The sequence below is a fragment of the Carassius gibelio genome, chromosome B17, assembly GCF_023724105.1.
Source record: "Carassius gibelio isolate Cgi1373 ecotype wild population from Czech Republic chromosome B17, carGib1.2-hapl.c, whole genome shotgun sequence".
In the NCBI taxonomy this organism is placed as follows: Eukaryota; Metazoa; Chordata; class Actinopteri; order Cypriniformes; family Cyprinidae; genus Carassius; species Carassius gibelio.
The window spans coordinates 16,459,607-16,475,766 of NC_068412.1; the positions used below are offsets into that span (position 1 = coordinate 16,459,607).

General features: G+C 37.3%; 1 protein-coding gene across 4 annotated transcripts in view; it reads right to left on the reverse strand.

Moving 5' to 3' along the window:
* LOC127976411 (tetratricopeptide repeat protein 7B) overlaps window positions 1–16,160 on the reverse strand; it is a 33,842-nt gene that overhangs the window by 7,281 nt on the left and 10,401 nt on the right. For 2 of the 4 annotated variants that reach the window (XM_052580808.1, XM_052580807.1), the window contains exons 6-19: window positions 15,629–15,707; window positions 15,006–15,178; window positions 13,604–13,667; window positions 13,017–13,154; window positions 12,075–12,158; window positions 11,432–11,536; window positions 11,165–11,282; window positions 9,744–9,801; window positions 9,578–9,650; window positions 8,628–8,788; window positions 7,280–7,396; window positions 5,725–5,822; window positions 4,411–4,572; window positions 2,034–2,084 (exon numbers count right to left, since the gene is read on the reverse strand). In XM_052580808.1, coding sequence (XP_052436768.1) covers window positions 2,034–2,084; window positions 4,411–4,572; window positions 5,725–5,822; window positions 7,280–7,396; window positions 8,628–8,788; window positions 9,578–9,650; window positions 9,744–9,801; window positions 11,165–11,282; window positions 11,432–11,536; window positions 12,075–12,158; window positions 13,017–13,154; window positions 13,604–13,667; window positions 15,006–15,178; window positions 15,629–15,707 — 1,481 coding nt within the window. The remainder of the gene's footprint in view (window positions 1–2,033; window positions 2,085–4,410; window positions 4,573–5,724; window positions 5,823–7,279; window positions 7,397–8,627; window positions 8,789–9,577; window positions 9,651–9,743; window positions 9,802–11,164; window positions 11,283–11,431; window positions 11,537–12,074; window positions 12,159–13,016; window positions 13,155–13,603; window positions 13,668–15,005; window positions 15,179–15,628; window positions 15,708–16,160) is intronic. The other 2 variants (XM_052580809.1, XM_052580810.1) reach the window with 2 other exon arrangements.

Here is a 16,160-nt window from a genome sequence, read left to right on the forward strand (position 1 = left end):
AAACAAATTATTTATGGTTATTTATTGAATATTTCGAACAATTGATTTCAAAGGGCACATCTCTTGAAATGAGAATGTCTTACTGATATTTTTTTTCTTCACATTTCAGTTTTAATGTTAAAAAAAGGGAAAACTCTGGGGAAAAATGCACCTGGGCTAGTTATGGTCAAGTTTTGGATAACAATTGGGCTTGTTTTGTTTTGCAGACCTGGCAACCCTGGGGAAAGTATTCACAGGATTGAAAAATAGAAGAAAAAATTTCTGAATTTCTGTTTCGATTACTTTTCGATTAATCGTCCAGCCCTAGTAACTATTTTATTTTTTTACTTTTTATACAAACTACTGAAGTAGGAAAAACCTACAGACCATTGAGGAGTCAAAGAGCTGCCATCACTCTGTAGCATTAAGGTTGATGACAAGAACTTTCTAAAGTGTCGACAGCTTCACATCTCTTTTAAGCACATGCGTGTGCACACACAAACTCAAACTCCCATGATGCATCAGACCAGGCTGCAGGAAGAGCGTGACCATGGAGCTCCATGCTAGGAGTGGGAAAGCATCATCACACGCAATCACACACACATAAAAAGCAATATGTGTTTTTAAAGAGACAGTATTTTCATCACAAGAACCTGCTGTAAATATATAGAAAGTCTTTGGTTTGTAATGCAACTCCCTTTTTGGCATTCCTATAAGTTTGAGATATCAGCACATATCAGTTTTTTGTTTCCTGCAAACAGGCACATTTAAGTTCATAATTAAGTTCAGAATCATTTAACACTATTCATTTATTACTATTAAATACAGGGCACATAATTTCCCAGTTACTTTCCATTTAATTTTGACAAGCTAAGATCGTTTCCAGATACTGTTTCCATTGCAATTGGCCATAAGTGAGCGCCTCTCAGCACGATCATGACACCAGTCCTCTTAAACGTTTCATCGCTCTGTTAACAGAGCCCGGACTTCAGAAACAGCTGCTAAATGTGAGACACTAAAAGAAATTAGAGCTTGTGCTCAACGGTCCAGAGACCTGGGTGCTATTCCATCAGATACCACACACCCAGTTTATATCAAGTGACCCTAATGACAAATAATCAACATTTAAATAAAAACGTTTAACATGATTACAGGATCAGTAAAAGTCCCTCTAAATGTGCCTGATTTCACTCAGGTTTCAAATAAAATGAAACAATAATCTTAAACTGGGATTACATTATGGACTGTCAAATGGAATTAAAAGAGCTTAAATCTAATTTTGGATTAATGGTTAAAAAATCAGAGCACATTTTAGACAAGGTCATTGCTCTCCTGAGGCACCAAATGATTTAGATTCATTTTTTAATCACAGAACACTTTTATAGAGCTTGTGATAACGAAACAGAGTGTTGTCTACTGTTCATAAATTTGTGGTCAGTAAGATTTTTTGACGAAGATATTATTTTTTTGTTCTGGGAGATGCATTAAATTTATCAAAAGTGACAGTCAACTCATTTATTAAGACTTAATGTCCTAAAAACAATGCGTCACAGCTTCCATAAAAATCTTACTGACCCCAAACTTTCAGACAGTATAAATAACAATAATAATTGCCATACCATTAATAATATTAACAATAAATTGTATCATTAAAACTAATAAGAAGTCAGAATCCAAACACTGCTAAAAGTACCCATAAATATTTGGCTTTAAGCAGCAGTATGCGTTAAACCCTGTTTGAAAGGCCTGGTGGAACAATACTGTCTCTTTAATTATTAAGAACTGAGGCCAAATGAGAGCATTTATGTCTCTCTCTCCAGCACAAAGAGGCCAGGGACACAAAACGCCAGGAGAGGACACACAATAAGAGGGCAAAACAAAAGGTAAGAGGCAACAAGTCCATTGAAGACATTATGCTGGAGAGTTTCGGAGTGTCTTAACACACAGGTGGTAGGTGCACTCTGCCAAGGGGGAGAAGGCCAGCAGGGCAAGGAAGCAGGTGTGTGTGTGTGTTTGTGCATAAAGGCAGAGGAGTAACAGCAAGAACTACTTACAAACCCCAATAAAGGAGTCAAAACCATGAAAGAAAGCATCTGGAAGGTTGCCTTGGAAACCAAAAAGAACAACAAAAAGGGGGCAATTACTCATAAAAAACTGAACAAAAACAACAACAACCACCACCACAACAACAGAGAGTTTCAAAAACACAGAAATATAATGGGAAAAAAAAATAAAGTGTCAGGAGTCCTCGTGAGGCCCTGTAAAACCCTGTATCTGTGATTCTCACGCTCTGCGGACACAGGTGTGTGACACTGTGTTTGGGGCTGTAAGAGTGCAAATGCAATGGTTTGGATGCACAAACACTGTACAGTGAGAAGAGTAACAGCAGAAACTGTGAATCACATGCACAGCATTACAGAAGACAGACATAGAAGAAGACAGACGCTGTTTACACCTGGTGTTAATATCGGCCTCGGGTGGTCTGATCAAGTGTGGACAGTGCTAAATTAAGATTCAAATGGAGTCCAAAATTGAAAGTTTTGTGATCCTATTTGCAGCATTAATGCATCCTGATGTGTGTCAGACAACAGGGAAGGACCGCCTACTCACCTGTCAGTCATCCGCTGGAGTACAACATTTAAACTTTGCTGGATAACTTTAACTATATATAACCATTCGTTGGCAGTTATTTCTGACTCCACTATCTATTTTTTCAGTTTGACAGACTTTAGTGGACATCACTTACTATGTCAATGTTCAAAAATTTGGGGTTGATTATGAGGTTATATGTTTTATATAGGACGCTATTAAATCAATTAATCAAAATTTATTTTTTCCAATTTCAGTTTTTTTTATTTCTAGACTCTGTTTTAATGGTTAAAAATAATAATAAAAAAAAAAACTTCATGACTTCAAAACTTCAAAAAAAAAAACTTACACAATTTATCAACAATTAATTAAAAGTTTAACAAAAATTACATTTTACGGCACTATGATATTTTTTTTATATGACAATTTAAAAAAATATGTATATTTATTTTTGTTGTGTATTTAATACATTTTTCTGGTAAATAAATTTTGATAAATAAGATAAATAAGGTTTTAATACGTGTATTAGTAGTAGTAGTACTATCATTACATTAAGTAATATTTCTGTCACCATTTCTTCAAGTTAAACCAAACTTTTATTTTGACAGGCTGCTGTGGAAACTTTTACGTTTCTGTTTGTACATGATATGATGATATGATGTCCACATTTTCCGCATCGCAGAAATCATGGATCCCTACTCATATGCTCACCAAGGCTGCATTTATTGGATCAAAAATACAGTAAAAACATCAATATTGAGAAATACTAATACAATTTAAAAACAGTTTTCTATTTTAATATGGTTTAAAATGTATTTTAATTTTTTTGGATGAATAGACATCCCAAATACAAATCTTTTTTAACATTATAAATGTCTTTACTGCCACTTTTGATCAATTTATAAAAATATAAATAAAAGAATTACCACTCCCACTGAACAGTAGTGTATACGTCACAAAACCAGAGGCTCTCCCATCAAAATCTGATCACAATGGTCACAGGAAATACATACAAATACAAGACAATCTGACCAGATCACCCGAGAGATGTTTGTACAAAGTGTGTAAACAAAGCCAGAGGGAGAAAGTACTTTTAATTGAAGAGAAAGGTGACAAAACTTCAGTATTGAGTCAGTTTGAGTACCACAGGTTATCTACTAATGAACTATCTCTAGCTCTCTCTCTCTCTCTTTGAAGATACGAGTGTGGATATGATCCCAGGTCTTAAACGGCTGATAAGCAAGTGTCACTGCTTCTCTGTCTTTCGTTTCCCCAGGAGCCTCTCAGTGGAGATTAAGAGCTTAGCGTCAGTCTCACGGGCCACTGGATCGCTGAACCTACATCATCCTGCCAGCGGCATTTACAATCTTACAGTAGCCATGTACTCAACTAATGTCCTTTTACAGCTGATATAAGGCATGACTGGACATACCATAAAAGTAGGGCGAACTCCTCTACACTTGAAACAAAAATACTAAATCGCTTATTCACAGAATTTCTGCATTTAAGATTTTTCTCTTCACTGTACTACAAACGAGATTTTTTTTTAATTTGGCCTGGAAATTGCTTCTTGGGCAGGTTAAATTCACCACATTACAAACCTGATGGTATTCAGAGATGGAAGTCTACAAAAAGAGGCCTCCAAAAACCAAATACAGCTTCATTACCAATCCAAACTGCAGCAGAAAACCAGTCACCAAATACACTTAACCAACCTCCAAATGAACTGCACTGGGTTATGCAGGTAGAGCAATGCGGTTAGAGGCAGGGGATTGGCTAGTAAGAGGAGACTCATGCCAGGCTATTGGCTAAAAAACACACACAAGGTGCACTGTGAATTACTGGCGGAGGAGAAGCGTCGGCGGGGGGCGTGGTCACAGAAAGCATGGCTGCCGCGACTCTGGGTGGATTCAGTCTTGGGTGGAGGTGAAGAATAGAGGGATGAAAGAGGAAACAGAGGAGATACAGGTTCTGACCCCGAGAAGGAGGAAGAGGCATGAGAGGCTAGGAATAAAAAAATGAGAAAGTAAAAAGGATGTGATATAAAATATAAAAAAAAAGGAAAAAAAATTGGGAAAACCGAATATTGAAGAAAAAAAAAATCACTGCCAGTGAATACATAATGAAAAAGATATAATAATTAGGGCTGTCACGGGGAAGTGTTACTCTTACATGAAAAAAAAAGTAAAACAATAATGCATTTTTAACCCATGACCTACCTGTATGTACATTCTATAAATTTAAATAAAATGAAGTAACAACGTAAATAAAATACATTGTAATACATTGATAGCCATAGAAATAATGGAAAAAGTAAAACAAATAAAAAATAAAAAATAAAACAAATACCCAGAACTGAACAGCTGGCACAGAAAGATAAGGTTGTAAAGAAAAAGGGTAACTGCTGAATCACAGAGGCAAGATGAAATGTTTACTGTCTGCATACTCAGCACAGAAAGCCTCCACCATCACTGCTGAGCAAACACAGCAAATCAACACCTGCACTCATCTCAGCCCTCTTTATCTAATTACTCTATTCGCTGCACAAGATACTGGGAAAATTCATGTCAATTTAAAGCAGTTTTTCATACAAGGCCCATTGTTCTTTTAGAAATTAAAGGGGTTATACCACAATTTTTTCTCACGTTAAGGAATAATAGCATCCAGCCACTTCCTCCTAAATCACCTTACCAGGACTTGGCAGTTGCTTAAAAAGCGAATAGTGTTTTGACGTCAGAATCCCAAGCTTCAGCATCTAAGTTTGAACTAATGTTCTTTTTAGACTGCAAAAAGAGGAGCTCTAAAGTATAAATCAAGAAGGTATTCATAGAACTTAAAAAAAGAGAAAGATTTCAAGATATGACCCATCTACAAGAATTATAGCATTAGAAATACATAAAAAGTAAAGTACATAAAAGTACAAAAAAACATTAACCCATCATCTTATTAGGCCATTCACTCGAAATCAAAACTGGGCGTTTGAGAGAGAAAGAGAGAGATACATATGCAGGAAGAACAGATAAAATGACAGCAAAGCTGATGCCCGTTACACTGTGATGCAAATTCATCAAAAAGGGCAGGGCAAAGAAGCCGTAACCACCATAATTATACATATACAGATATGTGTTGATTCATTTGTGTGTGTGTGTGTGTCACCTGTCTCTGCATCACTGAAGTCTGGTAATGTCATGGCATTCAGCTGGCGACGGTCAGCAACAACTCTGTCTAACAGACTGCTCCCCCTCCCAGAATCACTAAACACACACACACACACACACACACACAGACACACAGAAGACGAGAAGCAAGAGGCAATTAAGATGTTTAAATTAGAGAACAAGCACTCGGAGAGGCGACGTGATACTAGCACATCAATACACACAGAATGATGAAACTCTCAGAAATTTCACTTAGCATCTCATGGCACACTGCTATTGCACACATAACCACAATGCTTCTGCAACACTATTCATCTGAAAGGGAGTATAGAAATACTTTCAAATATGCAAGAGAGTAATTTAGAAGAAAATTTGTGGAGACTTGGTGCCCAGATGCTAGGGTGTTACGGGGGGCTGTCAGGACATTGCTAGCTGGGGGCTTGCATGTTGTGAACGGCTTCTAGAGTTGCTTTTTGATCCAAATTAAAAGAGCCCAAGTGTCGATGATATGATTCATAGATATTCCTTGGGTGTAAGTGATGTAAGTATAATTAAACCAATTTTATTGTTAAAACAACAACAACAAAAAAACATAAATCTGATCGCTTAAAAAAAAAAAAACCTCTATGGAGACTGTAAAGCTGACATTTGCTTGTTTGTTGTGATACTAGCTTCTGCGGCTATTTTCATGGCGAAAAAAAAAAAAGGACTATATTATATCAGAGTTTTAGGATTTATTTTCTCTAAAATAAAGTATTATTTGGCTTAACTTGGTTAATATTCTCTTCAAAAGAATTGAAAAGTTTATGTAGAGGGTCAGTTCAATCGGCGGCCATCTTGGAAACAACTGGAATTCTGTTCATTAAAGATAAGCCGACAATTATTATCCACACTAGTTATTGCTGAGAACTGATAATTGGCTATACTATTTAGTCCGAATATGTAGGAATACAGTTTTTAGCATTTCAGTGCGTAAAGACTGAATTTTTTCCAAAAGTGCAAGGGTAAACTTGTGTTCCAACAACATTTGAAACGTGTCCTCATACTGTCTCTGGAGGGTACCCCAAAACCTCTGATGGAGTGGCAACTCCTCATAGTTCGAGGATGACTCTGTGCTGGGGTTTAGGGAGGACGAGCTCCAGTGGTCCTGACACAGAGTCGCTACCCAGGGTTTGGAGCAAGGGACACTGAACATGTGACAGTGGCAGAGTTTTGTTACAGTGTCCATGTGCTAATTGGTCTCTGGTGGATTGTCACCAGGTACTGAGTTCAGGACAGTTTGACAGGAAGAGCTAGAGTATTCTGACAGTGGGGGGCTGGTATTCCAGCCATTAGAATGAAAGAGCGAGTGAAAGAAAGCAGGACTGAATCACAGTATGCAGCAGTGGTATGAGGCGTGCTTTTATTTATTTTTAATGAAGGTGTGGTGAGCTCCTCGCAGTCAGAGAGACATGCTGTGCTGTCTTATTGTGTGATGGTGAGTGCCGACACTTGAGCTTCTAGCATTCATGTGTCAACAGTTGGAGTGTGTGTGTGTGTGTGTGTGTATATACCTGGGGTTGGTGAGGTTGTAACAGGACTTCCAAATCTGCAGCATGCGTTTACAGGAAAGTAACGCCTCCTCTGGACCTCGACACAATGTCTCCAACTTCACCTTTGTGAATAACAGACTAGAGACAAACAAAAAGTGTTTATAATCACTTTCCGTTCATTAGAACGTCTAATGAAGTGTTTAATAAACAGATGGCTGTTGAACATTGCTTTCATCTACATTTTACATTCATGCATTTAGCAGACGCTTATCCAAAGCGACTTACAGTGCATTCAAACTAGAACTTTTTTTACCAGTATGTGTTCTCCCTGGGATTTGAACCCACAACCTTTTACACTGCTAACGCAATGCTGAACCACTGAGCCACAGGAACTCTTACAGCATATCTTCTGTATTTGCATACTACACTGCTAGGACGCCCACACAACTGCTGAATTAATCTTGTCGCGTGTGTCTGTGTGTGTGGAATAAGGAGGGCTGGATGTTCTGGTGCATTTCCTTTCAAGGCAATGAAGCAAAACGCATGGAAACACACACACAAACCGGACAAACACACAAAACCCTGGAGGGAAAACAGGGTGAAAAAGAGCGCCACGGGATTGGAGGAAAAAGAATGCTGTTGTATTTTTTTCTATTATGTAAGTGGCTGAAGCACACAGCCAGAAGGGCGACAACACACACACACAAACACACAGATGGAGAGGACTCTGATCAAATCGAATGAGAAGGGAATTTGTGTGGGGACTGCCCAGTGCTTCAAACATCCAACACACACACACACACGCATACTTCTAACTCGTCTAATTGAAGATGCCAGCAGCAGATATGTACCCATCTATCCTAGCTGCTACAGCAAACACAAACATTCTCATTAGAGTGGGCACTGTGGCATGCCTCTAAATGTCTAAACACTGCCTGCCACTGTTTATGTGTGTGTGTGTGTGTGTGTGTGTGTGTGTGTGAATGCTGTGCAAAAGAACATGGAATCATCTGACTGATCTCTGATCCAAGAATAGCTCCTCGTCATTCTCTGATTGGCTGCCGAAAACTATATCAATAAATAAATAAAGCTAAGTCTAACAACTAATACTAGCACTTAAAATTTCTTGTCTATCCTATTCTTTAAAAAAAAAAACACACATAGCTACGGAGTCTGTGCTAGACTAACTGAGACTAGTCATGGCACTTGTATACTGTTCTTGTTCTGTTGTTGGTCTGATTGCTTCTATTGTTCTCATTTGTAAGTCACTTTGGATAAAGCGTCTGCTAAATGATTAAATGTAATTGTCAACTACAAGCTCGAGAGGTTAGATAAAGTGTGACAGTGACTGTGAGTGTGTTAGACTCACATGAAGTTCTCGGGATATTCGCTGAGGGCCATCTCGATGATGTTGAGAGCATCGTGGTAGTGTTTTTGAGCTGACAGCAGCAGGGCCAGCAGGTGCAGCGAATGAACATCATCGCCCTGCAGCTGTAACGCCTGTCGTACATAACCGAGAGCCTCTGGAATCTGACATACACACACACACACAAGACGCTTTTATTAGCTGATTGTTTAATCGGACCAAGAGAGAAGTGAGAGGGAAAAAGAACAGAATGACATCTGGGGAGAGAGACAGACAGACTGAGAGGGACATAAAGGCAAAATAAAGTTCCCATAGTAAGAACAATGAGATGTGGCTAGGGTTGGGTGATAAATCAATATTCATATTTGTAAAAAAAAAAAAAAATTATTGATAATTAATTAATTAATTTGATACAACCAAGATCATTTCTTTCATCCATACAGTAAAAAGTTCTGTTCTTTCTGTTCTTCTTTGCTTTAAATAAATTGTTATATTTGTATTTGACTATTATTTTAATTTATTAGAATTGATTTCACTTGACATCATTTTTGATAATACAAATAATAGAGAACACAGGAAAAAAGAAAACAAAATTTAGGGAAATTCAAATGGGGTCCTAAATGAGAAGGTAGCTTAATATGTTGAATTTAGTCGTAAACCAGAAGCATCTTTGATTTTGAGAAGCTCTGATTACTTTCATTCCTGAGGTCTAACAAACATGAGGAGTGCATGTCCTTCCTCATTAATGGTATAAAAAAAAAAATAAAGTGATAAATATCAATATTGAATGAAAGAAAAATATCGTGATCATATTTTTGGCCATATTGCCCATCCTAGATGTGGCTTGAAGTAGATGAAATAATCCACATGTAAATACTTATAGGCATCATCTGAGAATGAGATGTTTTCATTCTCACTGGCTGTGTGCAAGCAGCAGATGTTGATTCTCCTACCTGTCGAGATACAGCCAGCTGCAGCGCCAGGTAGAAAACAGCTAGGTGATCAGTGGGGGACAGACTCTGTGCCCTGAGAGAGAGAGAAACAGTGTGTTACGTCAGTGAGCACAGTATGTGAGTGTGTGTGTGTGAGAGAGAAAATTTAGGACAATCTGAAAATCACCTCTGGAAAGCACTCAGCGCTTTTTTCTGATACTCTTCTTGCATCCCTCGAAGAGATGCTGTAAAGACAGACGTCAGATGTGAGAAAATGGTAAGGACAAGATTTCAGATCCCTTAATGTTAGAGAAAGAGCAACACAGGATTATAGAGTGTATAACAGAGGGAAGACAACGTATAGAGAATTGCAGGGTTATTAAATTATATAATTGTTATTACAGAGTGTGTTAAATAAGAAATTAGAAATATTATAAAGTATACAATTTATAAAAAAAGGTGTAGAGCATGTTAGAATGCAGAGAAAGCATATAAAGCTTTGTAAAGGCACTGCATTAAAGTGTGTTATATAAGAGCAGAGACAACTCAATTACAGAATTGGTGCAGAACAGTGTGGTTCCTCACATGGGGGCAGGGGGGAAAACTTCCCACGTGGGCCATCAGGATGAATACAATTATTAAATCATATTTTTAAACATTAATGAAAACTTAATAAAATGATCCCCCATTAAAAAAACTGGAATAATAATTACACCCCCCCTCCACCAATAACTAATATTTTTTATAGAAAAACATGCATAATCAGAATCTTGAATCTCACAGAATCTCAAAATGAATTGTGTTTAATTAATTTAATATATAAAAAAGCAGCATTGTTATAATTATAGCAGAAATACCAGAGGGGGGCTTTGAATAATGCTAGACAACGGCTGACAACCACCCTCATCATAAAATATGGAGGAACAAATAAAGCATTATAAAAGATGAAAAGTATATAGTGTATTATAGAGAGTGGAAAAAACATGGAAAATTATACTTTGGGATAAAAGAAATCGTTTTTTTTTTTTATATAAAGGACAGAAGATGGGTAAAGACAATTATAATAATTCTACAGAGAGGTACAGTGTGAGTGATACAGAATAGACATTACAGAAAGGGTACAGAGTGTGTTATATAGAGGACCATTATGGAGTGGTTCTTTAGGTGCATTATATAAGGTAAAGAAAAAAAAATGCATAAAAATACATTGGGAAGGTACAGAGTGTGTTACAGGGTAGAGAAAGGGTATACAGAACTATAGAAGGAATTAAATTAAATTAAATTAATGCATTTAGCAGACGCTTTTATCCAAAGCGACTTACAGTGCATTCAGGCTATCAATTTTTACATATCATGTGTTCCCGGGGAATCGAACCCCCAACCTTGTGCTCGCTTGTTTGCTAGCGCAGTGCTCTACCAGTTGAGCTACAGGAACACGAATTACGGAGACAATATAGACTGTTATAGAGAGATACAGAGTGCATTACAATAAACAAAACCAGGATGTAAAGTATCATTATAAGGAAGGTATAGAGTGTGTTACAGAGGATACAGTAAAGATTATAGTCTTATAAAGGTAATGGTGCGTTCTACTACAGGTATGCTTACCATCTGTGGCTCTCAGGCTGTAGACGAGGCCGATTGCTAGGTAGCCCTTGGCCCTGAATTCAGCCGCCTTCTCACCCATATCAATCACTACTTTAGCAAAGCGCTCACCTTCTTCTAGCTAAAACACACAAATACACAGCCCATGTCATCATCACCATCTCACTGTTCGTGGACGGTCTATCAGTGATGATTTAAGGAGTCGTAAACAGGTCAGGGTAAGCTCCCCGATTTAGCCTGTGTATATTCCCATGATTCCTCTTTTATTACCCAGTGCAGGTTTCCAATGCACAGCTTGACGGCCAGCAGTGGAATAGTGGGATCATCTGGCTTTAGTCTCATACACTCCTTCAGTACCTTCACTGCTCGAGCCGACTACACACACAAACACCAAGACAAGAGTCATCACGAGTATTACTAGTAGATTTATATTTTATTTATATATATATATATATATATATATATATATATATATATATATATATATATATATATATATATATATATATATATTTTTTTTTTACTCACACATTCGTTTTGACACAGGAATAAATTATGTTTATTAAAATATATTAAAAGTATAAACCAGTTAAATGTAATTGTAATAATATTTTACAATATTAGTTTTTACTGTGTTTTAAAATACAAAATGATTATTTATTAAAAAAATTATATATTTAAATCTTCAAACAATTTATAGACCTTAACATATAAATAAGAGAATATAAGTGAGTATTAAATATATAAGAGATTTGATTTTAAACTGATATAAAATAAATTATATTAAAGGACTTTAGCAATAATAATTTTTAATTTCACTAAAATCCCAACTTTAAAATTGGCTGATATTTCTAGGTTTGCTATTACTATGGGAACTCTGAGGAACATTGAAAGCAGAAAATGGAACGCTAACCTTCCCAGCAGCCATTAGTGAAAGAGCGAGCTGGAACCAGAGATGAAACTCCTCAAAGGCAAACTTCATGGCTCTTTCGAGACACTGTAGAGAGGAGACATTAAGATAACCTCAGATAAGACTTGAGAACATTAATTATGACCCCCAACAGACACACACACACAAAAGGTCAAACACAGAGCCAGGCCACGTCTCCTGCTGAAGATTACCCAGAGTGCCACAGGCATTCAGTGTGTCTCTGAGGCTTTGCAGCTAATCACACTAGCAGCTTAGCAGAGAGCAATTCATTGAACAATAAGATCTATATAACAAACAGCTACACAAACACACACATGACCCTGCAGAGGGCACACACTAAATATGACAGGCTCCTGGGGCCCTGTGATTGCACAACCAAAAAATCCTTGAATGCAAAAGGAAGAGCAAAAAGTTATACGGAGTCCAACATTAGCAACAACAGCATGATCAACAGATGGAGACGGAAGAGAAAAACCTGCCCAGGTACACTAATGAAAACATCACACTACAAACCAATACACACACCAAAAATGCTTTTCTTTGCCCGCCTGTTATGTCCTTAATAAGCCAGGCTTGTGAAAACAAACACTGCGTCTTGTCCGTGGCAAAAATAAAACATTAAGTATAAAGTTATTAATGATGCTGTTTGTCAAATTTGCGACATGCAGACTTAAATTGAATCTAGGTTTGTTCTGAATACAAAAAATCTACATGATATAATATAATAACATGAAATCATATATTATAAATACTGAAGCAGTATTCTGGTGCACGCACACTATTATAACCTCTAGAGCAGACACAGACATTCACACAGTGGTAGTGTAGAGTGCAGGTCTGGTCAACCACACCAGGAGGTTTAACTCGTCCAGCTGAGGGAGGGAGTATTCCAGAATGTTCCCATGAGTGTGTGCGGGACCTCACCTCTGAGAGCATCTCATACTGTCCGCGTCGGCCGAGCGCGATGGTCAGCAGGTCGTACACCAGCGAGGCGCTCTGGAGGCTGATGATTCGGTCGTTATTGTGTTCAGGGATTCGACTCAACACGGCGTCTCTGTTAGCCTATGATAGATACAGATATTAATACACAAATTCAAAACATACAGGAGTACACTAGACTATTGTTCAAATTTTTTTTTTTATGCTTTTGAAATTAATCTCCTTATTTGATCAAAAACAAAGTTAAAAAAAAATCAATATTGTGAAACATTTATGATAAAATTAAAATAACGGTTTTCTATTTTAATATATTCCTGTGATTCTTTGATGTTTTGAAAAGTTCAAACAGCGTTTATTTCATTTATTTAAAATTCAAATCTTTTGTAACATTATAAACATCTTTACTGCCACTTTTGATTAATTGAATGTGTCCTTGATCAATTCAGTTATGAATTTTCAAATAAAAATGAAACAGAAGTGTACTATGCAAGGGATAACTGACACACTACTAGTAACATTAGATGTTAAACCACAGCAGGTCAGAGGGTCACCAGATCTTTACTGCTACTCACCATGGACTCGCTGATTAACAATAGGAGCAAGGCCTCCTCTGTGTTCTCCTGTGGACAAAACAAACTAGAAAGAGAGAGAAAGGCCATCATGAATTTTTCCATCCATGACATCATGAATACAGTGACATGAAACAAACTTCCAGGATTCTGATCAATTAATTTTTGCCCCTTGTTTTAATTTTCATGTTACATCATAAAAATAAATAAACAATTTTTGGACGATATCCCTAAAACAGCCAAGAGTGGAAAATGATCAGCAAAATGTCACTTTTGTATATGATCTGGGCATAAGTAAAACATATTCAAAATAATTGTTGCAATATATTTGATATATTTGGGATATTTGGCATCTCTCAGGATATGTTTAGGATATAAAAAAGTAATCAATAATTCTATGATTTATCTGATGCAAACAAACATGGATTATTGTGAAACATGTGAAAGCCTGCAAGAATAAAAACCTAGTTAAAAATGTAGTAATCTAAATGTAATATTATCTGTTTTACATGCAAATATTAACATTTGCACAATTTTTAAACAAAAAAAAAAAAAATAGAAAGTGGACTATGTACATTGGGCCTAGAATCCAGGAAGACCAATAAGGCTCTTCCTTATTGGCCCCTGGCCATGGAATGTGATTTCTACTGAGGGCGATCTGCTCTCCTTGATGTGATTTATAACCCCTCCCACCCCCAACCCCACTTCTCTTAGATATACATATCTTTTTTCTTCTTTTTTTTTAATCAAGGGGCTCCCCTTTATATTTTGAGTGATTTCTGTGACTTCTGTATTTTCTACATCAGCCCCCACCCCCCATAAACACCAAGGGGGAACGGCAAACCCCCTTACACACACACACACACACACACCCCATACCATAATCAGAACTGGGGCCACAATTTACCTTATGACACCATTCATTGTCAACATTGAAGATATGCCTTTTTTTATACCCTTATCAGGCAACGTATTTTAAGGGAAACGCATATTTAAAAACGCGATAACAACACAAACAACATATGACTTAATTGTCTTGTTCAACATCTCAAGACAGTTTTGTATTGCATTTTTTTTGCTGAAAAAGTAAGATTAATATATGTCTACTTTCTACATTTTCTGAATGTCCAGCTCCATGGGCGGACGGGTTGACTTTAGGTCAAAATGACAAAATGAACACAGAGAATTTGAATGATGTGATGTGACCCCCATACTCCAAACAACCTCAACTGTGATAATGAGAACAGTATTGGATGAAAAATATTTCCTCTTGCCTCCTACAAAAATTTGTATCTGGTACACATTGTTTGTTTTAGGCAACACATGAAACAGCGGTGCCAATTGTGAACATTCCAGTGTTTTACTTGTATATACAGCATTTATTATTTTGAATGAGATGTGCTACTTTTCTCCTGAGTAGGTGCGTGGGCGGCGGCTGAGGGCGTAGTCCTTAGTGTGAGGGGTGGGTCTGAGAGGGTCATCCAGGGGGGAGTGGTTAGGGGGGTCTTCCAGTGGGTTCCAGTAACTCTGCTCACACATGCCCCTCAGCAGGATCTCTGCAAGCTGCCTGGCGATAGTCTAAACACACACATATACAGAAATTTCTCAGCCCGATACATAAAATCCTTTAAATAAAGCTTAAAAGATAAAACTCTAAAAATTAAGATTAAAATGTATGTACAATTTCAAAAAAATTATTAGAATGATATTATATTAAATATATTATGTCAAGCTCTAAAATATTTTATTATTTTAAATGGTATAACTGCAGAGAAATTGCTATATTTTTAAGTTAAAATACTTTTTAAAAGCCTTTGCTTACAAATCATAAAACAAGTGGAAACCCATTTATAATCATATAATTTATTAAAAAGAAGCTGTCACTAAAGCAGAAGTAAATCTACAGAAATCTTCATGGTGGGATTTTGCATTTTGTCTTGGATAATGATGGATCTCGGAGTCAGAAAGTTTGAGAACCACTATTCTACACAGAGACAACACAAAGCCATAAACACACACACAACACACCATACGCAGGTTCTGAGTGGTTCTGGTCTCAACGGCTCGGAGAATCTCTCGGAAGCGGCCGACACCACGGGTCAGGTTACTGCAGCACCGGAAAATGGAGAGAAAACAGATCCATTAATCATCTCTAGAGAGCTGCAAAAAACCTGATGGCTGACATCAACTCATTTCTCATCGACTCCATACAAACTTGTTATTATACGAACACATGGAAAACAAGCACGCACCCTCAGGACTGGTCAGACCTCTGCCACGATTTAATGAGCTCAAGCATCAAGCAGTCAAACTAAAGCAGTTTATTGTCAATGGACAGGAAGTTACCAGGGCCTGTAGGGCACATTGATTACATGAGTTCTGGATACAGATGCACCTATATGTGTTAGCACCTGTCAGCGACTGGGGTCGATATCCTCAGACTGCGATATTCCCACAGCCTTTTTACAAACTGACAGCACACAAACACACACCATGAATGTGTAAAAGACCAGAGAACATAGCTTCGGGCTGTGGAGGTGTGAAGCGTTGCAGAGATGCA